The sequence below is a fragment of the Lissotriton vulgaris genome, chromosome 6 (assembly GCF_964263255.1).
Source record: "Lissotriton vulgaris chromosome 6, aLisVul1.2, whole genome shotgun sequence".
Classification (NCBI taxonomy): Eukaryota; Metazoa; Chordata; class Amphibia; order Caudata; family Salamandridae; genus Lissotriton; species Lissotriton vulgaris.
The window spans coordinates 72,141,773-72,167,784 of record NC_141694.1 but is presented as its reverse complement, the minus strand read 5'-3'; the positions used below and the strand labels follow the sequence as shown (position 1 = coordinate 72,167,784).

General features: G+C 44.5%; 1 protein-coding gene across 1 annotated transcript in view; it reads left to right on the top strand.

Annotated features, from left to right (window-relative positions):
* Window positions 1-26,012, top strand: part of LOC147706808 (calpain-1 catalytic subunit-like) — a 601,296-nt gene that overhangs the window by 288,479 nt on the left and 286,805 nt on the right. Inside the window, exons 11-12 of the mRNA XM_086925586.1 lie at window positions 18,325-18,536; window positions 20,165-20,204. Coding sequence (XP_086781712.1) covers window positions 18,325-18,536; window positions 20,165-20,204 — 252 coding nt within the window. The remainder of the gene's footprint in view (window positions 1-18,324; window positions 18,537-20,164; window positions 20,205-26,012) is intronic.

Below are 26,012 nucleotides of genomic sequence, written 5' to 3'. Positions count from 1 at the left end.
CCATCTGATGTCATTCAATAATAAAATAACTCGCATATTGTCCCACACAAAGTACATGATTATAAATAGGAACTACTGGATCCCAACAAGACTACATAAACGTAATCTTATCCAATCTCCACAATGCTGGAATTGTAATTCACAAATAGGGGACCTACCACACAAGCTTCTTCTTTGTCCGATGCTACAAAAACTTTTCGGACAGGATCTTTGAGTGCATCTCCCAGACACCACATATCGCTCCACCCAAAGAGCTATTGTATATCCTAATGGGATCTCATGATCCAGAGCTAAAAAAGGACGGTGACTGTTTCTTGCTTGACCTAATGCTGAAGTTGGTGTGTAAAATAATTCTATGTAACTGGAAACAGATTAACAAAATATCCCTCAAAATATGGCAAGAAGGGCTTACCTTTCTGAGGGGAGCAGATAACACAGCTCTTCAATCCTCTCCAAGGCAATTGAGACGTAGGAAAATGTGAGAATCTTTAGACTCCGCCTCACTGGCGTTTAAGCCCCCCTGAAAATCTGAATCTATCACTCCACCCAGATGGGGCCTGTAAGATTCTCGTGTGAATTGTCAGTTGTGGACCTTCATATCCCTCATAACTTCAACATTATTCCCCGATTATTGATACAGCTTACTTACTGGTGCTACTAGTACACCCTTGAATCTGTTTAGGATTTCTTTACTCTAGTTATCATTCCTTTTTACACTTAATCTACTATTTCTCTGGTTTAACATTACAAAGGTAGGAGTTAACAGTCGCAACAGCACCCAAGTAAGCATGAGCGAATTTTGCGGATCTCGCGTTCGCGAATTTTGCGGATTTGCGGATTCGCAATCCGCAAAATCCGCGAATTCCCGCGAATTTGCGGATTTTTTTTTTTTTTGTGTTCGCCCGTGTTTCTGCCAGTTCGCGAGGGTTTTGTACACTTTCGCAAATTGCGAACTTACCTGTCGGGTCGCAAGTTTCGCGAACTTGTTGTTTCTACGTGTCCAGCCTGTTTGGGACACTCTTCTTCATCACTGCCACTCTCTGTCACCACTGCCACTCTCTGACTACTCATGCCACCCTCTGGCCCACCCATGCCACCCTCTGTTTCATCACCACACCCTCTGGTTGTCCAGTGTACATTATTTTCGGCAAAGCAAAGCACACCTTCCCTGCCTCAAGTGACCTGAATTAATTTGGGGCTGATTCATGTGTCACAGAATATTTTTTTAGCTGGCACCTGCTTCCTTAGTGCGCCCTGATTAGTGATCTTTTGCACTTGCTAAGTGCTTTCATTGTTGCAAAATTAGTTACAACACCTGCCCTGCCCCAACTGACAATAATGAATTAGGGGCTGATTAATGGATTTTAACTTCCAGCCTGGCTCCTGCTTGTCTCCCTTAGCTGTAATTCAGGACCTTTGTGGCATATGTGTAACTATTCTGAGGTTCAGAGCAGGGTCACATAATAGTTTCAACTGGCAACTGAACTCTGGAGGGGCCCCTCAGGAAGCACTCCAGGAAATGGCTACTAATGATGAGCCTGAACTTTTGAACCTGGTAAGTAGTTACTTTCAGTTTTGCTAAGATCGTATTTCTGCAATTTTGCACTTATTCGCGGGGCGCGAACTCACGCGAACAGTGCGAGCAGTGCGAGCAAAATCCGCTGCTCGCGGATTTGCGGATTTTGCGGGAAATTCGCAAATCTCGCGGATTGCGGATTTCCCGAAAATCCGCAAAATCCGCGAGCGGAACGGATTTTCCGCCCACGCCTACACCCAAGGTCTTGTTATTGCCTGAACTAAATGGATTATTTCACTTAACTATCCTACAATCTAGCAAAGATCTTGAAGATGCCAAATGTAAGGTTTAAACACATATGTTTTATCAATATATGTCAACTGTAAGACCTGATAACCAAACATCATCCTTCTACCTGTACTGTTGGAAGCGAAATCTTTTCTGTGATCTTCTTTTATTATGATTTATTTTTCCTTTTGTACATTCTTGTTAAAATCTAATAAAAACTATTTGAAATAAAAATACTTTGTATTCTGCCAGCTGCACTCTGTGAGTGCGAGCCAGGAATAGAGCGAGCTGGGCATCGAGAAGCACAAAGGCTGGAGAAATGAATAGCGGCACGGGTGACAGAGGGGGACAAAATAGATGGGAACTGTAGCATTTTCATGCTGGGGTGCCGAGAAGCACACAGTGTTTTTGAGCGACATGGAAGGAGGGGAGGAGTGTTCACAAAAATGAAAGAAAGACATTCACTAACCACACATGGTAGGGAGAGCAACAGTGGTGCGGGTGAGGAAGGGAGGCAAAAATAGATGATGAACCGCAATATTTAGCGTTGTGGTGCAGGGAAGACGAAAATTATTTCGCAAATGAGCAAGCTATATTAAACACAAGCACTCATGTGGAGTGCTAAAATGAAAAGAAAAAAGTAGCTCCAAAAACTGGAGCAATGGATAGAGAAAAGTACTTGGTCCATGCTCCAGGGGAGGGCTAAACACCAGAAGAGGTATGACGCATTCATACCATTGACAAATAGGAACAAAGAAAATGAGAGCGATGAAGGAGCAAGCAAATGCTAAGCCTATGAGCAGGCGGGAGCCCACAGATTGAATACAAACATGTCCCTTCGAGACGGCACATGCGCTGTCTGCCGAGACCTAAAAAAGAATGCGTCATACTAGAGTCTAGTATACCACATTATCTATTAGAAGTAAAACATTTTTGATAAGCTCCAGCCTTTGCATTAAAGTTTCAGTTTTTATATATTCTTTTGTTCATGAATGAAATAAAATATCCTATAATTTGTGTGTTTGTTAGATCTCTACTTGTTTGTGAATTTTCTGTACTGTTTTGAAATTCAAATGTAGACATTACATAGGTTGTGGTTCCCAGCTTCTTGTAGTGTTTCACTGGGTGTCCACCTAAGTCAGAAGGTTAAGAACTGCTGCTGTAGATATATCGGGCTTGATGTACAGTTTGGCAGATGTGGTGCTCCATTACAAACTTAAGGACATCCTGTCTGCCTTATTACAGGTGCATTACATTCTATGGCACTTATAATATGGTGGGACTGAATATCAGGAGCATTTGTGACTGAGTGTCCATCAACCAAACTAACTCAGACCCAGAGTTCTTTAAATGATATTTAAATATGCGTGTGACAATGATACTTCAGCGTATTTAGAACACCAAAATATGTGTACCTGCGATGTTTAGATTACCTGGGTGATCTAGAAATGCTGAGCCTCGTTATGAATGTTTTTATGGGCTCTTCTGTCTGGGGTATGGTCTCAGTGAGGCTCCAAGGACAAAATCAGCGCATCCTTTGGAGTAAGGCCACCTTTAGGGCCTGGTTCGAGTGCAGCAGACAGGCTGCATTGCATCAGCATGTTGGAGTACTGTGCAAGCGCCACACCTAGGGTATTCCATAATATTGGCCCAGCAGACATCTTTCAATGAAAATGTTCCATGCAGGGCCATTTTGTTAACACGATGGAGCCGTATGGCCCACTTTAAATAACTTTTTTTATTTTCAAAAAGAAAATCCCAAGGAAGGAGTTTTCTTCCATGGAGTGGAGGTCATTATAATGTTGTTACTTTCGCTTACCACCACCTATTGGATGCTGGTGTGTGAAAGTAAAAACATGCTATTTCTTTGCCCATTTTAAGTAGGATGGCAAGTCAAATGGCAAAACTTCCGATGGGCCTCAGTCCCTTGGACTATCGGAGGTGTATGTCAGTGGCTGAGACCTAGTAGTCTCCACTGCTGACATACAGAACGTGCACTTGACAAAATGAAGCGGGCGCACCCTAAATACATCCAAAGTATACTCTGCCGCTGTTGTGATGAAGTACCCTTTCTGCCGCACTTAAATCAGGCACACAACAGTTTTATTGTGGTGTATTGCTGTGAATGCTACTGCCTGCTGTATCAGACTTTAGTCAGTCCTTCTTGATAACGGCTCTTCGTGCTTTATCCCACAGGTTCCCGATGAGGTACGTCATCCTGGAATGCTCCAGCACTGAGCTTCAAAGCTGTAGACTCTGTGTACATCAGCCCTGCCATGGTCGGGGAAGCAAAAATGTGGCTGTGATGGCTTCCGGGTGAAATTGTATTTTTGCAGAACTACACCCCGGCAGCACACGCCTCTTCCTAACCCACGCTAATGCATTTATGGATTCGGGTTCCCTGGATTCTGATGATGCCTGGTGCTTAAGCTCTGGGTTCTACTGAAAAGAGCATGTGCAGATGCTACTGTTGTTTTTATGTTTGTTGACTTATTTTTGGGAGAGCAGATTAAAGGAAGTATTAATTTGCTAATTCTTAATCTTTCAGAGTAGCTAGATTGTTCTGCGTTTAGGAAAGGAAGCACGTTTTACTTTGGATGGTCGCTGTGATACATAAAAGACCTGGAAGGCAGCATTCTTTGGAGCCTGCAGCCATGATTGTATGTGGGTTGTATGGCTGCCACCATGCTGTCAATTACTCTTTGTTAAGAGTCTGATACTGTTTGTGAGGGTAAACGACCTGAGCTCTTGACAGAATATCACGGGCTGCGAAATGCACGGACAAGTAACTTACCACCGTAGTGGCAGCGCCTCTACTCCCAGGGGCTGCTCACACCATTCTCTGGTACATTTATAGCTTGTTAGTTACATCTGCTCCTCGTCTTCCTAGCCCCAAGGTTAGCATTAATTAGAAACACTGCACTGCAAATAACTGCATGAGTTCATGACATTTCATTGAGTAATGCTCTGTATTAACTGATGGTTACTCACAGCAGTCGTAGGCTGACCTGGGTATCACCTTCCTGCAGTAGGTGCAGCTGTCCTGAATCTGGTATCACTTCCTACCGCAGGTGAACCTTTCTTGACCCCAGTATCCCATCCCTGCACTAGCTGTATTTGTCCTAGTCCAGCTGTCACCTTCCTACTGTAGTTGCAGCTGTTCTGATGTCACCTTTCTACAGTATTTGTATCTGTACTGTTTCAGGAGTCAAATACCTACAGTAGTAGCAGCTGTTCTAGTATTGGTGTCTTTTATAGATTCACATGCCTGAATCATTCCCCGTCATCGGGATGGGAGTCCCCGGTACATAAATAAGTAATCTATACTACTATTATAAAGAGAGAACTGTGTCCTTTGAGCCAGGTAAACTCGAAAAGTACACCACCAATCAAAACACCCAAGACATCTTTGAAAACCTCAGGGCAAGCTGAAGGACATAGGCTATTAAAAATAAAAAACATACGTTGTTTAAAAAATTTAGAAATAAAAATAAAGTAGTCCCTTGCAAGTAGCGCCGGCCGCGACGTCTGCGTGATGACATCATTTGCGCTCCCAACACTTCCTGAACACTTCCTGAAATGGCGGCGAGGATCGCGATCTGCTGGGAGGACTGCCGCGGCCCTGCTTGCTGCTGGGCGAAGTGGCGGCCTATGCGGGCGGGGCGCCTGGATCGGGACCGGCGGCTGAGGTAAGGATCAGGCTCTCCGGGACACGGGCGGGAGGGGGCCGGGCCGGGCGGGAGGGGGCCGGGCCGTAGCGGGGCGGGAGGGGGAGGGGGGCGGGAGGTTGGCCCTGAACAACGGTGGCTGAGGTAAGGCGCAGGCTCCGGGACACAGACAATGTTGTGGCGGGCGGGGGCCGGGGCGGGAGTGCACACAAGCCTCAAATGCTGCCCCCAGCCCCTTTCTGCCCCAGGCAACGCTGGGGCGGAATGCTAGTGTCCTATAAACATATAGAGAATAGTAGGTCTAAAGGCCTCACCTTAGTAACATATCCATGTCCTTTTATAAAAAGGTCCAAACTCTAGAGAAGAGCCGAACAGCTGTCACTTTCCTCTAGAACCCTCCTGGCAGGAGCCTCAATCCCTCAGATTTTCATACGCACTAAGCTAAGTAGGCGTGTTACTGAGAGAATTAGGTGAGTTCTTCAAGGGGAGGTGGGAGGGTTGCATGTGAATCTATGAAAGACACCAATACTGGATAACTGCAGTTACAAGTAAGTAACGCATTCCTTATCCAGTATTATGGGTGTCTTTCATATATTCGCATGTCTGAATCAGAGTACCAAGCAAATCAGAGTGCAGATTTCTGATGGTACAGTATATACAAGTCATTCGATAATAACATATCATGCGACTAGTAACAGCCAATAGACATCAATAACAAGCATCTGTAAAGAAATGTGCATACTAGGGAAGGATGGAGGGACAAAAGAAGGCTCACCTCAGTGAAATAGATGGCGCAATACTGCTTGTCCCACCGCTGCATCTTTTATCAGCTCCGTGTCCAGGCAGTAATGGCTAGTGAAGGTATGCGGCGACTTCCATGTGGCCGCTCTGCAAATGTCAATGAGTGGCACCCCTGCAAAGAGTGCCATGGAAGTGGACATAGCTCTAATGGAGTGAGCTCTCACTTTAGAGCGTAGTGGCTGTCCTGCTTGTTCATGATAGAAAGAGATGGCCGCAGAAATCCATCGCGAGATGCTCTGCTTAGTAAGTGGGAGACCTTCCTAGGACTGCTGTAAGCCACAAACAGCTGGTTCGACTTTCTGAATGCTTTTGTTTTGTCGATGTAAAATTTCAAGCAACCTTTGAGATCCAATGAATGTAACAATCTCTCAGCTGCTGTGCTTGGATTTGGAAAGAAGGAACGCAAAACCACAGGCTCATTAAGGTGGAAATTCGACGGAACCTTCAGGATAAACCTCCGATTGGTCCTCAGGATCACCCTGTCGTTTTTAAACTGTAGAAAAGGATCCTGGATTGAAAACCCCTGCAGCTCCCTCACCCTCCTTGCAGAGGTGAGCACAAGTAGGACCGCTGTTTTCCAAGAGATGTATTTTAGGTCAGCTCTGTGCACTGGCTCGAATGGATGTTTCATGAGCTGATTAAGAACTACATTCAGATGCCAGGTAGGTGGTAACATCCTTACTGGCGGGAAAGACCTGTATAACCCGTTGAAGTTTTCTTATAAAGGGATATCGCCGCCAAGTGTACTTTAATGGAGCAGTGGGCTAGGCCTAACTGTGCCAGATGTAACAGGTAAGGTAAGACTTGCTCTGGTGAGGAAGAGAAAGGGCGTATCCCTTGATCTGCACACCAAACACAAAACCGCTGCCATTTCAGGGAATATGTTTTGGTAGTTCTAACCACCTGTGCTCTGGCCAGAATGTTTCTACAGTCTTGTGGAATATTCAAATTTCGGAACTCTCGGAACTCAGGAGCCAGGCGGCTAACCTGAGAGATTTCAGATCCGGATGTTGAACTTGTCTGTCATTCATTGTGAGCAGAGACAGACAATGCTTCAGACGGATCGGCGGTCTCAGGGATAGACGGTGGAGTTCTGTAAACCAATGTTCCCTCGGCCAAGTTGGGGCTATTAGAATTCGAGTACAAGGCTCCACCTTCATCTTCCTTAGTACTCTGGGAAGCATCGGGAATGGCGGAAAGGTGTACGCAAAGATGTTGCGCCATGCGATGGAAAATGCATTCCCTAGAGACCCTGACTGGGGATGCCAACTTGCGAGATGTGGGCATTTGGCGTTCATCCTCGTCGCAAAGAGATCAATCCGTGGGGTGCCCCATTTGGAGAAGATTTGGTTGAGAATCTTCTGATCTAGCTCCCACTCGTGTGATGATGTTTTCTGCCTGCTCACGAGTCAGCGAGTACATTGTCTGTGCCTGGGAAATATTTTTTGATCCTTGGCAGGAAAAACTGCAGGGCCAGGAAGACCGCTCTCAGCTCGAGCAGATTGATATGGAGTTTTTTCTCTGCAGTTGACCATTTTCCGCTTATCTGCAGCTCCTGCAGAAAGGCCCCCCAACCTTCCAAGGAGGCGTCCGTTGTAATAACATGGGGAGCTGCAGGAAGTAGGAATGTCAATCCTTGAGATAGGTTTCTTGACGACATCCACCATCGCAAAGCTTTGACCATTTGAAAAGTCACCTTTATGCGGTCGTCGAATGACCCCGTGCATTGGACCCATTGCTTGGAAAGTGCCTCCTGCAGAGGACGCATCTTTAGACGGCAATGAGGGATCAACAGGATGCACGATGACATCATCCCCAAAAGGGACTTGAAGAGACGGACCGTCAACACTTTTTTCGAGGCCACTCCAGACGCTAGTGCTAGGAGTTTGTGTTTTCTCTCCTGCGATGGGAACGCTCTTGCCGAACATGTATCCAGGGTTGCACCTAGAGAGGTGATGGTTTGAGAAGGTTGCAGGGTCGACTTCTCTTGGTTGAGTGTGAGATCCAGATGATTGAAGAGACTTAGACAGGTGTTGGAAGACCTGGAAGCGTCTTCGAAGGATGGTGCCTTGATCAGCCAGTCGTCCAGATATGGGAAGACTTGGTGACTGTGCGGCCTGAGGTATGCCGCCACTGGGGAAAGACATTTTGCGAAGAGGCGGGGCGCAGACTTGAGTCCAAAGGGCAGGACAAGGAACTGGAAATGCCTGCCGGCTACTGCAAATCTCAAGTACTTTTTGTGATTTTTGTGAATTGGTATATGAAAATAAGCGTCCTGTAAATCCAGTGACGCCATGAAATCTCCCTCCTCCAGAAGATGCAAGACTTCTTGTATCGTGACCATGCAAAACGACTGCTTCTTCAGGAATTTGTTGAGTGCCCTGAGGTCTGGGATTGGCCTCCACTTCTTTTCTTTTTTATGGATCAGAAAGAATCGGGAATAAAATCCTTTTCCCCTCTGTGATGGTGGTACCTTCTCTATTGCTCCCTTCTGTAGCATGGCAGAGATTTCTCGTAGAAGCAGCCGTAAGTTCTTGTGATGCATTGGGCGAGGTGGAGTTTGAGGAGGAGTGTTCCGTAGTAATTCTCCTCCAATTTTGTAGAAAGTGGGTACGTGAGATAAGGTCTGGACTGGCTGAATAAACAAGTCATTGTCTTCGTCCGTTATTTCTCTTTTGTCCTTTGCCCCGAAAGGATGACTTTCCATTGTTGGCCTTGTTGTTGGCGCTGCTGGTACTGTGGTCTACTCTGGTTGGAAGAGTAAGATGACCTGTATTGGTAACCTCCCTTGTAGGAAGATTGACCTCTTCCTCTGTTTCCTCGAAAGGACTGATTTTTATACTGGAGCGTGCCCAGTGCCCTTGCAGTGTCAGTGTCCTTTTTGATATTTTGTAGAGCCTCGTCAATTTTGGAGCCAAACAGTAGTTGGCCGTCCTATGGCATATCCAGAACCTTTGACTGCACCTCAGGACGAAATGAGGTTGCTTTCAACCATCCTTGATGCCTCAAAACTGCTGCCCCAGCCGCTGCCCCGCTTTCAACCATCCTTGACGCCTCAAAACCGCTGCCCCAGCTAGTTGGCGGAATGCTGTCATCGCCACGTCCATTGCACAGTCTATCATTTCTGATGCTGATGTTTCACCCTCCAGAAGTATCGTTTTTATCTCCTCCTTGAATGCATCAGGCAATTCAGACAGGTATGGGGCTATATCCGCCCACAATTGTCTATTATAACGCCAAAGAAGCGCTAGGGCATTTGCAGCTCTGACAGTCATTGCCGACATTGTGGAAAATCGTTTTCCGATGTTGTCCAACTTCCTTCCCTCTTTATCTGGCGGCACCGATAAAGGAGATGAGGGATTTCTGGAATTCTTCTGTGCTGCCTGTGTCACCACCGAATCAGGTTTAGGATGACCTGTCAGACAGGCCGGTGCCATATTTGGAGCTTTCAATTTTTTGTCCAAACGAGGGACCACTGGTGAAACCGAGGCGGGATTCTGCATAAATTGAACCCCCTGTGTCCAAAGATAATCAATATTAGGAATTGACCTCGTTGATTTCTTAAGATGTTCCTTGAAATCGTACAGGAAGCAGTACTGCTCCCGGGAATCTATTGTAATTTGGAAGCGCTTAGCGGCCCTTTCCACCACATTATGGAAACCACCTATGTCAACCGGTGGAGAATCCAAGGTTGCGGGTACTGGAGATGCTGGGGAAGGTATAACGTAATCCTCCCAGTCCTCATGGACAGATTGATCGTCCTGCAATTCACCTTCCTCTTGTTGTTCCTCCTCTTCTTCTTCATCAGAAGATTGAGGACTTGGCAAATTCACCCTTTCTTTCTGAATAGATGAGGGCGGCGGTCGCAGTCTTGGTGATGGCGCTGCTGTGGTAGTTGGAGGAGCTGGAGAGTCTGGGAATCTCTGCTTGTAATCCTGGATGAGGTATCGCAGATCTGTAACCAGGGATGCTGGAAGACAGACCGTAGGTGTAATAGGCGGATGAACTACCTCCTCCTGAACATCCTCCTCATCCGAGCTCTGGCATTTAACATGCAGTTCTGAGGCGCTAGTTGCTTGAAACATATCCCGGTCATCAGAATCCTCATCTTGAGGAGACATGCTGGTGGTAAAAGTTGCACATGGCTAGGAGAAGTTAACTCTGGCGTCAGCGTCTTTCTGGTGATCTTCAGACGCACAGAAGCTGTTTGACATCCAGAATCACTCAGCATCAACGGGCCCGTCGACGGTGTGATTGCCGACAGAGTAGTGCCGACAGTTGCCATAGTCTGTGAATCTGTGGTCGACGGGGTCGTCGTCTTCGACGGTATAGATGGTACCGTCGACAGTGTCGTCGTCGATGGCATAGATGCTGCCGTCGACAGTGTCTTCGTCGACGGTGTCTTCGTCGACGATGCCTTCGACAACGGTGTCTTCGACGATGAGGCCTTCGCCAACGGTGTCGATGTCGACAGTGATGATCTCGTCGTCGACGCTGTCGTCGGCGAGGCAATCGTCGGCGGGATCTTGGACGTCGACGATGATCTCTTAATTATTATCGTCGACGATAAAGCCTTACCTGCCGTCGACGATGGGGTCGTCGTCGTCGATGAAGATAATGATGACGATGCCGTCGAGACTGTCATCATCGACGTAGAGACATAAACAGGAGACACTGCTTTCTTGAACGCTGAAGATGTCGTTGAAGATATCGTCGTCGTCGACGGCGCAGGCTTCTTGAAGGTGTGAACGTCTTTCTCAGAATTGTATTGTATTGTATATTGGATTTATATAGCGCTTATCACCCAGGGGTCTCTAAGCGCTTGCCTAGGGAACCCATCCTGGCTTTTCCCTGTGAGATAGCCTCCCCAAGGTGAAAGCCAGGAATCCCGCCGCGGGGGGCCGTTGTGAAGATTAAGCAAGCTTAATGCCCAGAGTTGCAGAGTGTGAACCCATGATTAGGTCAGGCACCGAAGTGAGAATTATCGAGTCCGTGGACATTTGAGCTCAAGACCCTGCCGCGTCGGGAATTGAACCCTGGTCCCGGGTATGACCTCTGCTTCAGGGTCTGCCTGCTCTAACCAGTGAGCCACACTTCTCCAGAAGCTGATTTTGACATAGCCTCTGAAGATTTTCTTGGTGTCTTCTTTTGAGGAGCGTCCAGGGGGCTAGGGGAAGCTACCCTTGGCCTTTTTAGAGATATTTTTGAGGAGACCGAAGAGTCCTCACTTTCCTCAGAGGAATCCAAATTATCTCTATCTTTAAGCCTTTGGAGCCAGATTAAAAGGCGTCCTTCTCGGTCTTTGAGAGTTTTGGTTGAAAAGGTTCCACATACCTTGCAGTCCTTAGCTGAATGATCAGGGTACAGGCAGTACAGGCAGTCCTTATGTTGGTCATCTATGTGAAGTATTTTCTTTCCACAAGAGCCACAGGCTCTAAAGAGACCTTTCTTTGGAGTGTCAGCCATAGTATATAGCTTTCACTTGAGGAAAATATTCCAAATGTTGAAGAAAAAAGCTGTGAATAAACAAACCTGAGCAGAACTCAGGGGACACTCCCTTAGCACAACGTGCGGTAGAACATCTGAGGGACTGAGGCTCATGCCAGGAGGGTTCTAGAGGGAGGTGACAGCTGATTGGCTCTTCTCTAGAGTTTGGTCCTTTTTACAAAAGGACATGGATATGTTACTAAGGTGAGGCCTTTAGGCCTACTATTCTCTATATGTCTATAGGACAATACTTATTTATGTACCGGGGACTCCCATCCTGACGGATGATTCAGGCATGTGAATCTATGAAAGACACCCATAATACTGGATAAGTAACAGCTGTCCTGGTCCAGATGTCGCCTTCCTACTATAGCAGCAGCTGTCCTGGTTCAGATGTCACCTTCTTACAGTAGTTGCAGCTGGTTTGATGTCACCTTTCTACAGTATTTGCAGTTGTCCTGGTTCCAGGAGTCACCCTCCTACAGTAGTAGCAGCTGTTCTGTTCAGGGTGTCACATTCCTTCTGTAGTTGCAGCTGTCCTGGTGTCTTCTTTCTACTGGAGTTGCAGCTGTCCTGGCCCAGGTGTCAGCTTCCTACTGTAATGTAACACAATGAGCAAGCCAATATACCCTTGAGGGTTTGGGCAGAGAGATGAAAGGGTAGAAGTACCTTCAAGGAATTTTGATTATGGAATTTAGATATTTTTTAATGATTTAAATCTAAGACCCACACAAATGACAGTCTGTAAATAAATTAAATAACTTTTGTCAAATTAATCAATTCGATATGGTCACACTATGTGATCCAAGCACAAAGAACAGAAAAAACACGGGTGTATGTAAAAAGTTGTATTTTATATGTATTGTAAATCATAAATAGGGTACTGAAAGTATATCAACAGGAATACAAGAAGTGCATGTATCAGAAATCAAACAACTTCATTGTAACCGTTGTAAACGCTTTTCTTCTATAATGAAATTTGATATCTTAAATCCCGGAATAAAGAGCGTAGCACGACGTTTCGGTCTCTAACAAGAATTGCCAAGACCATCTTCAGGACAGAAAAGATATACAAGATGACTCCTAAAAGTTGTGTAAAATATCAATTAATATTCATACTTTTTAGTGTCTTAAATATAGACAGCTATATATTTTATACATTTTAATCACAAACATATCACCCGGACTTTAACATCAGAAAAAACTAATTTAAAAAATATATACATATTCCAAGCAGTCAATTTATGTAATTACTGCATTTCACAAAAAATGTCTTCCTACATTCATTTGTATAATCCAATAGTAATCTGTCAATTAATCACATTTTAAATTCAAAGATGCACATTTACTGGATAGCCATGACATTTATGCCTATGCATGTAAAAAGTTCTAAACTGCATAAACCATGATATAATGCATATTAAACATGTATAATCAAAACAGTCTAAAGAAACCAGTCTAAAAAAACATATTTTACAATGCATAATGGTACCTGTACAGGCATCACATCAGATTCCTGTAGATGAATTGATTGTTTTTGAAAATCCATCATGTCCTATATATCCTATTATGCCAATATTTCCTGAAGATTTCATTACAAGACAAGGCGGCTACATTATGCATTAATCCTTTAATGCAACTCACAAACAGCTGCTTACATCATAAAGAAAGAATAAGAATGTGATGACCACATAGCAACAATATAAGGCATGAGCAAGAGTAGAGCTGCCTCTTTTAAATGCGGCTCGCAAACAGATAAGTTGCTCTCCTTTCTCTTCTTACTTGATACTATTTAGATATTGATATTGACATTATTGATGCTGATTGTTATTTACTGCTATGTTACTTGCTACTACTGCGCTCTTTAGCCAGTTTGCTGCTTTATTATACCTTCTCTGTCTGCTTGTTTCCCTTGGTTATCTTCCCTGTTATCTTCTCGTCGCCCGCCCTCCGCCCTCCCGATGTGTGAGCTTCTCCTTTCTTTGGACTTCCCCCGTCCTCGAGGCATTCCCTTCTCCTTTCCTAAGGGTGACTCTCCTTTAAAATGGGGCTGCGCGAGGATGTAAATATCTTCCGCGCTACATTTTAAAAAGAACCCCCCCCCCCCTTCTTAAATTACCGGTGCGCTACTTCGGCAACTTTAACTCCACTTGTTCTTCATCGCGGGCGCATCTCATGTAGAGGAATGGACCTCAGCAGCGGCGGCGCTACGCCCCCGCCTCCTAAGGTTCCATTCCTCTAGTTTTCCGAGAGCGACTGAACGGCTGTCTCCTGAGCGTCGGTTGCGCTCCTCAGCCGCTCCTGGTTTACCGATCAGCTGTTTTGGCTTCTCCTGCCTGCCGATCAGCTGTTTTGGCCTCTCCTGCCTCCTCGTTTCTTTTTCGTGCCATATATATCAGATCTCTCTGTTTCCCCCAACTTAGTAACCCTTAGTAAGCTATTTCACAATCTCTTAACCTAAAAAAAAAATGGGGGTTAGATTGCTTTATATCTAATTTATGTAATATATATAAATAAAAGAAAAAAAAATGTATATAATTTATCTATACCTTAGTGTTCCTAATACCTAATTTGTTGTCTATACCTAATTTAGTATTGTCTTACCTTATTATTGCTACCCGTCATGTCTGACGTGGAGTCAGATGACACTGTCGCTATCTCCCCTAACCACACTAGTGATTCCTTTAAAACCTTCCTACAGAAGGAGATGAGATCATGTATGCTGGACACGCTGAAACAGGTCATGTCGCATAAGAGGTCCATGCTAAACGACGGCGACACTCCTCGTGATGCTGAAACTGCATACTCTAAGCCCTCTAAAAAGGTGAAACAACGTGAAAGCCCTATTGGAGGTCGCGCTACCTCACATGACCTGGGAGGTCCCAGCACCTCACACACTATGGGAGGCCCTTGCGCCTCAAAAGGTAATGGTGCCCCTCGCAGCACAACCAGGATTGGTGTCCCTAATGGCACAGATTTGGCGGGTACCCTCAGCGGCACAATTGTTGATTGTGCACGTGTTGACATAGACTCTAACTCAGACGAAGACGAGGTCTTCAATGACCCTTACGACGAGTTCGCTTTTGACGCTTTTTTCCCACATGACCATGTCGCCAAATTTATTACTAAATGGCTGAGAAATTCTCTCTCTCTCTCTCTCTCTAGAGAGAGAGAGAGAGAGAGAGAGAGAGAGAGAGAAACACGCAGTACCATGAGATCAGAATGTCCTAGGCCATGCATCGAAGACAAGGTCTTCCAGACCCCCAATCTAGATCCTGACCTCATTAAATTTTTATTCAAACTAGGTAAAGACCCTAGAAAGGGCCTCGAGCAGGCCCTTAAGGCTTGTCAGGATCACCTTCTTGATGTTCTCGGCCCCCTCACTAAAATCCTCAACCTGGCCGAGGAATCCCATATCTCAAATTTACCCCTCGACACTAACTTACTTTGGGACTGAAGCCAGAGAGCGATAGTCCTTCTCGGTAATGCTAACTCTGGACTTAATATCAAAAGGAGGAAGACTATCCTCAATAGGATTAACCCTAAACTAGGTGACCTTGCCGAGAAGGAACCTTCTAATAAACCCAAGGGTCTTCTCTTCGGCGAAGATATGATTAAGACCATTGGAAAGTACGTTGCAACTTTCACCGCTCTCGATAAGGCACAAAATAATATGAGACGCGTCTTCTCAAATAACCTTTTTGGACAGGCCGGAAGAAGGGGCCGTTCTTCCGGCCGCGGAAACTTCAGGCCCTTCTCATCCTGAAGAGGAAGAGGTGCCACTGGCAGAGGCTTCTACCCCTCCAATCGACAATTGTACCCCTAAAGAGGAAGAGGTTCTCGCGGCAGAGGCTTCCCTTCCCGTGGAGCTTCCAACAACAACTCTCAAAGTAAGTGCTTCTCTTTCTTCCTCCCCTCCCAGGGTCAGGGGAAGGCTCAGACACTTCTATCATGTTTGGAAATTCTTGACTCAAGACCCGCGGGTTCTCGAGACTGTTCGGGGGTTCCGAATAGATTTTCTAGATGTTCCTTGTCAGAGTGTTGCCCCCAAACCTTTGGTTCTTCCTTTAGAACATCTAAAAATTATCAAAGAGGAAATTTCCTCTATGCTCCAGAAAGGTGCTATCATCGAGGCCCCTTGGTCTCAAAGAAAATTTGTGAGCACGCTCTTCTTAGTCGAGAAGAAGGACAAAGGTTGGAGACCGGTGATAAATCTTCGGGAAATAAACAAATACCTGGTTTACCAACATTTCAAGATGGAGGGCATCCATCTTCTCAGAGACCTTCTTCTACGAGGAGATTGGTTGGTCAAATTGGATTTAAAAGATGCCTATTTTACCATCCCTATGGCAGTAGAACATCAACCCTTTCTTCAATTTATATGGGATGGCCACCTCTTTCAATTTCAGGCCCTTCCTTTCGGCATTTCATCTACCCCTTGGTGTTTCACGAAGGTCATGAGAACAATTGTCTCCCTCCTGAGAGCGAATGGTATTCTGCTCATTATCTACCTAGACGACATTATCATCATGTCACAAACTCATTCCCAACTCTTGGAAGATCTCAGGATCTCCATGAATCTCATAGAGGACTTTGGCTTCATTATAAAGCAGGAAAAATCCATTCTTTCCCCTTCCAAATCTCTAGAGTTCCTAGGTTTCACTGTGGACACCTCCAGATGTCTCCTTTTACTTCCCAAAAAGAAATTTAATCTTTGACCTTCTTCACTTTATTTTCAGATAATTCGAACTGACGGATCTCGATGGATTTACCTTCGCTTCCTTCCTTAGTTTTCAGCTTTTGCAGCACCCTTACTCCAAGTTGCAGCTTGATTTTAATGACTTTCTGCTAGTTTCATTGCATTTAAAAGAGACAGCTCTACTCTTGCTCATGCCTTATATTGTTGCTATGCTGTCATCACATTCTTATTCTTTCTTAATGATGTAAGCGGCTGTTTGTGAGTTGCATTAAAGGATTAATGCATAATGTTAGCCACCGTGTCTTTAATGAAATCCAGATTCTCTGGTCATGTTAATAGGAGAATCGCAATTGACGGGGTCCTTCGGAGGCCTTTGTACTGTAGAGGATCATGTTGCTGTGTTTCCCTGCACAGTCAGGAGATAAGGTGAAATTAACATGAGGAAGAGACGCACAAAGGGCGTTTGTGTGCCTGGTTGCAGCCAAGCCCTTCCTTGATGCGCCAGATGGAATCATGCTTGGCAAACTGCCTGGAAAATGCTTTTCCTTGGATTCCCAGGCCTGAGACCTGAGGTCATAGCTCCTACTTTTGCATTGGTGTACATATTCCCACAATCTGTACCTTATTCCTAATTCTGACACTAAAATATAGTAAACTGTGCCCAAAGTAAAACTGATAAAGTTAGAGAGGTTTGTGGCATGCCTTTTCTGGAAAGATGGGGAGATGTACTCTAGAAGCTGAGCTGCATCCTCCTGTAGCCGGAGACCAATGTTCTAATGACTGCTTCGATCCTCATCCCAATCAGGTGTTCTCTTGTTTTTATGTTCTCTGTCAAACACTTCATTGCCCCTGGGAGCTACTACAGCACTGTATCAAACACCAAAATAAATGGACGGAGCTCCAAGGTGCAGCACTTCTCTGGCACTGCAGCGTCCGCTGCTGCAAGCACTTCATTCAAGCAGAGGTTCTTTTAAGGATAGGGTAGAGGATGTTTGCCCGTGAATGCCAGATCCATGGCAGGGTTTTAAGAGCTCCATTGAAACTTTAAATTATTTCCATGAAAGTTTGGAACAATTGTTCCACATTGCTATCCCGAAAGTCCAACATAGGGTTTGCCCTTGTGGGACAATATTGTGCACATCAAAATCTTCTTTTAAGGTTCAGCTTACAAAGCAGCCCCACAACCAGGCGTACATGACAGATCAGGTGTTATAGGGTGTTTCTTTAAAGCTGATTGTGTGTATCGTTGTTGTTTTGCTGTTCGCTTCTGAGTGAGACATCTTTCGAAGGGCCTAATCTAAACACAGAAAATGTGATCTACCAAAATGTACAAATAGGGAACGGAGAAAATGTAATTTAAACTACAGACAATATAATCCACCAAAATGTACGAATGGGGAACACCGAAATTTTTATTTAAGCGACAGAAAATGTAATCCACCAAAATGTAAAAATAGGGAACATAAAAAATTTAATTTAAGCCACGAAAATGTAATCCACCAAAATTTGCAAATAGGGAACATAGAAATTTTATTTAAACCCCAGAAAACTTAATCCACTAGAATTTGCACATAGGGAATGCAGAAAAAGTAAAGACTCGGAAAGTGATTAAAGTTAAGTTTTAAGTATAAATGTAGGGATATTGTTAGGATTTTAGGTTATCTTTTGGATTAGGGTTTAGATTTAGGATGTACCTTCTGGATCCCGCATAAAGTTAGGATTTAGTAGGAAACGTTTTGGATGTTTACAATTAGGTGCTTATTGTTCCAATGCTCTAAAGCAGGTAGAATACCATGTGCTTGTTTGTGTGTATTGTCTGCATTGTTTTGCTGTTGTTGGTGATTGTCATGTTGGACTCTCTTCAGTTCAAAGGTAGCAAAAGCGTTCAGCTTACGAAAGACTTCTTCCTCCATCATGAACCCTGTGCTCATGCCGAGACCCCCTACCCCCTTCGAGAAGTCTGCACCCAAATCCGCCTGCCGCCTGGAGAGTACATGGTGGTCCCCTATATCACAGAAGCCAATAAAGAAGCAGACTTTGTCCTGCGTGTCTTCACAGAGAAACTCTCCAACACAGAGTGAGTGAGATGTCCTTAACTGCATTTGAGGTTCATTAATGTGAAATCTGCATCTGGGTGACTCAGTAGTGGGGATATCAGACTATTTCTCTGCATGTGCCAGATTTCTGATTCACAAATCTGGACAACAATCCTCTTACAATAAATGAAGTTTTCATTGTGTCATTGCCTTAACACTAGACTTTTTCTGGGATTTTTCGTGTCTTTCTATCTTTGATTTACTTCACATAACCTGTCCGCAAACATGTGCAATATAGAAAAGAAACCCAGATGTGTTAGAGTAAAGATTGTACTAGTGACCTGCGAAGAGGAGGTGTCAATGCCACAAGAAGACGAAAGAAGGTGGACCCCCTTTTGTTGTATGTAGGATGTGTAGCCTTTTATTCCACAAACATTTATATTTTGGGTATTTGCAGTTTGCATATATAGAAGGGATAGCACTGAAGTAAGATTCACAGCACCAAGTCTTTGATTAACCCCATGCGCGCTAGCGGTTTTCCCGCTGTGCGCTGAGGTTTTTAAAAACCCGCGTTACATGACGAGCTCAGCTCGTCATGAGCGTACGAGAACCCTAACTCATGACGATCTGAGCTCGTCATGAGTGTTGAAGGGGTTAATGAATGCATGGTAGTATTGTAGATGTTGCCTCATGTCTGATAGGAGAATTATGCCTGAGGCTGATGTTATGTGGCTGACATGTTAATGGAAAATGTCAAATACCTTGTGGAGAATAGCTGATATCAGGATGATGGCAGACAAGGGTTTTTGAAGGCGTATTTATGATGGAAGTATTTTTGGAGTATCTATTTTGAGATTCATGCCATTGGCTGATCTGAGGGTGTTTAGTAAACCATATCTGAGGATGATGTCAAACCTGAGAGTAATAAGGGCTGCTTGATGACGGTGAATCTGAGGCGGATGCCTGAGATGGATAGGGTTTTTCCGAGGCAGTTTGAAGCTAACATTTGACAGCTGATCGGAGGCTGATTTAAACAAATGTTTGAAAGAATATCTCAGGTTTCTGGTACTATTGCATGATTAATCTGAGTCTGAAGTGTGACGTCAATGAGCTGAGCAAAGCTCTAAGGCTGATACTTGGGAGCTGATCCGAGGCTTATAATTTACACCTCACCCAAGGTTTATTACGGTTAATCCATGGATGTTCGGAGGTTGATATTTGGTGGTATTTCGAAGGACGAGGCCTAATGCTGCTATTGGAGTATAAAGTGTCTGAAGCTGAACCTAGTGACTGATCTGAGGTTTATATGCGCTTTGGTTGATCTCAGGTTGATGTCTGGTGTTGATGTTTGGTGGCTAATCTCAAACCAATGGAAAGAAGATAGTTGATGACTAAGGAAGACTCAGGAAGAGATGAATTTCATGCTTGGAAACTTGAGAAAGGGACAGAAAGAAACAGAAAAATGGCAGGTCTGAGTTGGCCAATGGTATCTAACCTGAATTCATATGACCATGATATGTAACAATGTGGTTAATAGGCTGAGAGGAGAGTTATGTTCGTCAGATATTGAAAAATACGTGTCAAAAACGTAAAATGTGAGCTAAAAGCAGGAATAGCTGTAATTTCTTGGGGCCACAATTCTGACTGGATTTTTCTTGTGTATTATTAGAGAGATGGATGATGAAGTCACTGTAAATCTTCCAGATGAGGTAAGAAACGCATTTAGTCATTAATTAATTCGCACCAATGCATAGAAAAATCCAAAAAGTTACTAAAACAAGGTAGACCGCAATTTGGGATATGCTGAGTTTGTATATGTACAGCAGAAACCTATAAACAAAAGGATTTGGGCCAAGGAAAGCATAACATCAACTGATATAACTTAATCCACTCACGTAAGATGGGGATCATTTGAATGCATTTCCCTAATTCACTGGCAATCTCATGACTGCAGCCTGTGCCCATTGATTATCCCATTTTACGAGGAATAACAGAGCAATTGCCCTTCTTGTCTTGTATGCCATATGTTTTTATTAATGTGTTTCGGCGAACACGTCTAAATGAGTTGTGTTTTGACATGTGATGAATTTCTGGAGCCATAGAGAGCCAACAATTAATTTTCAAAACATCCATGTCTGAAATAATTGTATTTACCCAGTTGTGAAAGACAGAAATTCTCTTGTACATCAACAGAAAGTTGAATCCTTCAGGTAATTCTCCAGCTCTGAGTGCTTCAACTGTTTAAAAAGTATATATAAGCTCTTCTTCGTTGTATTGCTCTCCAAGAGTTCGCTCATGACAATAGCAGTAGTCAGCTTTGTTCACTAGCCTCCTCCAATAAGCTGATAATTCGATTTTCAGAATATTCCATACTTGTCCACCAGTATTAAATTGTTTGGCTACCACAATATCCCAGGAGTGTGGCATTATTTCCAGTTTTTTTAGGGATAATTTGGGCACATCTATGTCCATCTCTGAGCTGACACTTCTACTTAGCGTTGGTGTTTCTTGGAATGGGATCTGGCTCAGACCGGGTTCTGCATATGTTCCCAATACACAGCAGGCCTGTTTCACAGAAGTATATATGATTATGGAAAGAAGCACCACCTGAGTACTAGTTTACGTACTCATCCATAACTTTGTGAATCCAATCCAAAACATCCAACTCCCTATTAGTAAAAGTGAAGAGTGGGTACAGTCTATTCAGTGTGCACTGCATGTATATGAACATTACCTGGATAGTCCAGTTTTAGATGTTTTGAGCCAATTCACAAGGTTGTGTGAGGGTACATAAAAAGAGTAATTCAGGAGTACTGCTTTACATGCATACTGCTTTACATACTTCTACATGCCTTCGTGAATAGGCCCTTGGGAGTATGACCCCTAACCTCAGGCCCTCTGTCACAATCTTCCTTGAAGGAAGCCCATCTGTGTCAGCTAAGATCTGATTTCAGCTTCTGAGACTTGTGCATATGTTAAGTAACCATTGTGTCCAACAGTGTCATTAGTGGGATAAGATGGAAGCCCCCAAAGAATATAATACCATTTTATTATCACAAGAAAGATGTCATCGTCATCTTCTTTAGATGGTTTCTCAAGTGCACAAATGGTCAATAACCTTACTGACGGACAGTTATTCATCTCCACTATAGGCATTCTTTGTGGATATCATCCTAAATATTGATTTCTTTTTTCAGAACGAGACACTTGTATTTTATCACAGATATTACAATGTTCAGGTTCTACTCCATAGCCCTCCAAAGCCCCTTGTTGCTTCCTCACCACTCTTTGTGTCCTACCTAAAAATGGATGGATCACCTACTAATGTGGAATATGTACTTGGGGTTTTACTCAGTGTTGACCCGTGTGGCAGTTTATTACATGAGGATTCTGCTAACCTGGTGCTGTAAGATGTGTCATGTGTAAATCAGCAGTTTTAATTCAAGGCATCCGTCAGGGCTGGTGGTACAAGATGTGCAACTTGCAGGTGAATAGCACACACCGTGCACTACTCTGAAAGTTCAGGGACTAGTGCAGTGCACCTCTCTGCCATCAGCGTCGCGTCGATTCACCAAAATGCCACGGGTTTGACATTAATGAAATCACAGGAAGTGACATCATTTGACTCTTGACCCTGATATTTCCCAGGAAGGCATGTCTCATGACCCTAAGATTACAACAATTCATACTGCTGGAGTTCTACAGTAACTGCATGTTAGATCTGGTACCATTGGCATGAGTCTACTCTGTTTTTGATATGTATTGCTGGTTTTAGATGCTTTGGGCACTGTGCCACTGCTATTCAGTGCCACAGTGCAAATGCTTTCTATGAACAATTGTTACTTACCTGTAAACAGGTGGTTCTCCAGTTTTGGTGTCTTTCATAGATTCACATGCTTGAATATTCCCTGTCGTTGGAGTGGGAGTCCCACTGTAAATAAAATAGCTATAGCATACTCATATATGTATATGTAAAAACATAACACATGAAATATACATTAGAAAAGAGGCACAAAATGACTAAACATAATTCCACATAGGAATACATGGAGAGAGAAAAAACACTTATAGTCTATCCTTGTCATTATGTTGGTCCAAACTGCAGCCATTCAGGCGTCAGCAACCCTCTAGAACCTTGTCCTCAGAGCTCAGTACCTCAGATTTTCGTAGCACAAGAGAGACCATAGAGTCTATGAGGAGAAGAGAGCCTCTGAGGGGAGAAGGGAGGGTTGCATGTGAATCTATGAAAGACACAAATACTGGAGAACCACCTGTTTACAGGTAAGTAACAATTGTTCTTCTCCAGTATTAGGGTGTCTTTCGTAGATTCACATGCTTGAATATAGAATAGATAGCAGTAATAACCGGATAAGGTTTCCATAGTCATAATACATATGAACAGACTTAAGAATCAATATATGTATATATACTAGCAGCCCGTCCCGACGTTGTCCGGGCATGAATTGCTGCCGGCCAGTAGTATATTGTTTTGTAGGAATTCGTTTTGATAGCATTTCTTATCTGTGACAGGCCTGTGAAACGCTCTGATTCACAGTGCACTGCTGATGCACTTAAGAGTACGCGTTTAGTAGTGTGTGAACTCGAGTTTCTCTACTTTATTTTTCCTTGCAATATTATATAGCGCGAACTCGACAACATGGCATGAGCACAATTTACAATACAGAAGAACACATTCATTTGTGGTAGGCACGGGGAGACAAAGCGATTTGCCTGTAATCCCAGGATGTTGAGCTGATGCAGAGATTCGAACGTAGCTCCCCAGCTCTAAAGTTCGCACTTCTAGAACTTTTGGCGGGAGGTGTGTCTAAAAGTGTATGTCGGTGCTGGCCATCAATGAGAGAGACCTGTGCATTTTTCAAATGGGTGGTGAAAAAATATGAGTATGTTGCTGGAGATGTGGGCCGCCATGCCACCAATATACTTACCGGGGGAGGGTAAACACCCATTATTCCGCAACTTTCTTTCCGCATACCATCACTCCGCATACTTTCATTACGAATGTACCATGACTCCGCAATGCCATTACAACACATAGCATTACATTTTATATGTTTTTACCACTCGTGCATTTGCAACGAAATTCGTTGTAAATGCGTGAATGGTAAAAGCATGTTTTTTGTTTGGATAAGGTAAGTATGGGTATAGGGGTATATGTTTTGGGGTACTGAGGTATACATTTTGGGGTGTTTGGGTATTTTAAGGGTTCAGATATAGTTTTGGGTTATGGGGTACAGGGGTAGTTTTAGGGTTTAGGGATAGGTATGGGTTTTGGGGTACAGGGGTATTTTTAGAGTTCAGGGCTAGGTTTGGGATTTGGGGTATAGGGGTATTTTTAGGGTTCAGGGCTAGGTTTGGGTTTTGGGGTACAGGGGTATTTTAGGGTTCAGGGGTAGGTTTGGGTTTTGGGGTACAGGGTTATTTTTAGGGTTCAGGGCTAGGTTTGGGCTTTGGGTTACAGGGGTATTTTTAGGCTTCGGGCTAGGTTTGGGTTTTGGGGTACAGGGGTATTTTAGGGTTCAGGGGTAGGTTTGGGTTTTGGGGTACAGGGTTATTTTTAGGGTTCAGGGCTAGGTTTGGGTTTTGGGGTACAGGGGTATTTTTAGGGTTCAGGGGTAGGTTTGGGTTTTGGGGTACAGCGGTATTTTAAGGGATTAGGGCTAGGTTTGGGTTTTGGGGTACAGGGGTATTTTAGGGTTCAGGGGTTGGTTTGGGTTTTGGGGTACAGGGGTATTTTTAGGATTCTGGGGTAGGTTTGGGTTTTGAGGTACAGGGGTATTTATAGGGTTCAGGGCTAGGTTTGGGTTTTGGGGTACAGGGGTATATTTAGAGTTTAGGGATAGGTTTGGGTTTTGGGGTACAGGGTATATTTATAGGGTTAAGATGGGTTAGTGTTTAAGGGTGTTGGGGTATTTTAAGGAGTAAAGGTGGGTTATGATTATGGGGTGCAAGGGTATTTAAAGGGAGCAGGGTGGGATTAGCACACAATATGAGACACGGCATGAAGGGCGGAACGTACGACACGCCCCCAGCGTTTGTCATGCCCCCAGCACACGCCCACAGCACAAGGCAGACACGCCCACAAGGGACTACTTTGCTGGCACGGTTCTTTTACCTTTTTTTTTAATAACGTTTATTTTTATTGAGTTCAGCAAAGCAAAACAGTACAGCATTTGGACAAATTTAGCATTGCGTGGGCTTCCCATCCCGCTTACCTCCTGCCCCCCAGACAGTTGAGCATTGGGGAGGAATTTCATGTGTCCATGTAAGCTCGTAAAATGAGAACCAGACCATTCAATGCAAGCTAGAACTCCTATATACAAACCTCCCCTGAGACCCTCCCCCATCCAAACTGCCCCCCTCCCTCAGTGCCCCTTATCCCCCTTCCCCCCTCCCCTAGGTGTGTTCTGGTGCGTCGTCAGAAGGTGACTAAAAGGACCTGTGCTAGACCTCACGTGCCTCCTTAGGCGTCTTATCGTGAAATTCATCCGATAACTTTAGGACCCTTAGGAATTTAGGGCAAGTAAGCTCATTAAGTTCTTGGGACAGCAGGGAAACTAGAGGCTGCCAAATTTCTTTGAAAGTGTCGGACGTTTGTGTGAGTGAAGCTTGTATCCTCTCCATCCCCATGATATACCACAGCCTGTGTAGCCATCCCGTGTGCGTGGGTTTTCTCGACGTGCCCCATAGTGAGAGGATGTGTTGTGTTGCAGCCCCTAACGCCATTCCCATCTGTTTCCCCTGTATTGATTTGCGTGGGAACATGAGTCTATTGGGGAGCCCGAGGATCGCATACGCTGGGAAGCAGGGGATTTCTGTCTCAAAGTAGGTGTCTATGTCTTTGAGTACTCCCTTCCAGTATTCCTGTACCTCCATACATTCCCAGAGTATGTGTAGCATGGTCCCAGTGTGCCTGCATCCCCTCCAACATGTGGGGTCTCTACGTGGGTTTCCCTGATGCAAGCGTTCCGGTGTAAAGTGCCAATAATAGGCCACTTTCACCTCCGATTCTGTGCTGGCCGTGTTTCTAGCAGTGTGGAGTGCTCTATAAAAGATGTCTTGCCATTCTTTGTCTGAGAGCGTGCGTCCCAGCTCCCTCTCCCATCTTTTCTGACCGGCGGACCTTGTCGTGGGCGGTGGGGGGGATAGCAGTTTATAGAGTTCCGTGATTGACCGCTAGTCAGAGAATTTAGTGATAAGCCCCATCTCTCATATGGTGTGAGAGGACGGCTGGCAAGTGGCGCAACGTCTTTGTGTGTAAGCCAGTGCCTAAGCTGAAAGTACTGGAAGCGTTGCGGTCTGTCAAGTGCATAGTCCTCTATTACCGTGTCCCACGTCAGGAAGCCCTGTGGGTCAAATAAATGGCCCGCGGAGCGGCATTCAGTCTGTCGCCATTGGGGAAAGAAGCCTGGAGGCAGCCCTGGTGGGAACGCTGGGTTGTCCAGCAGGGGCGTCATTGGTGATGGAAAGGTCGTTAGGCCTTTTGGGACCGCAGTTGC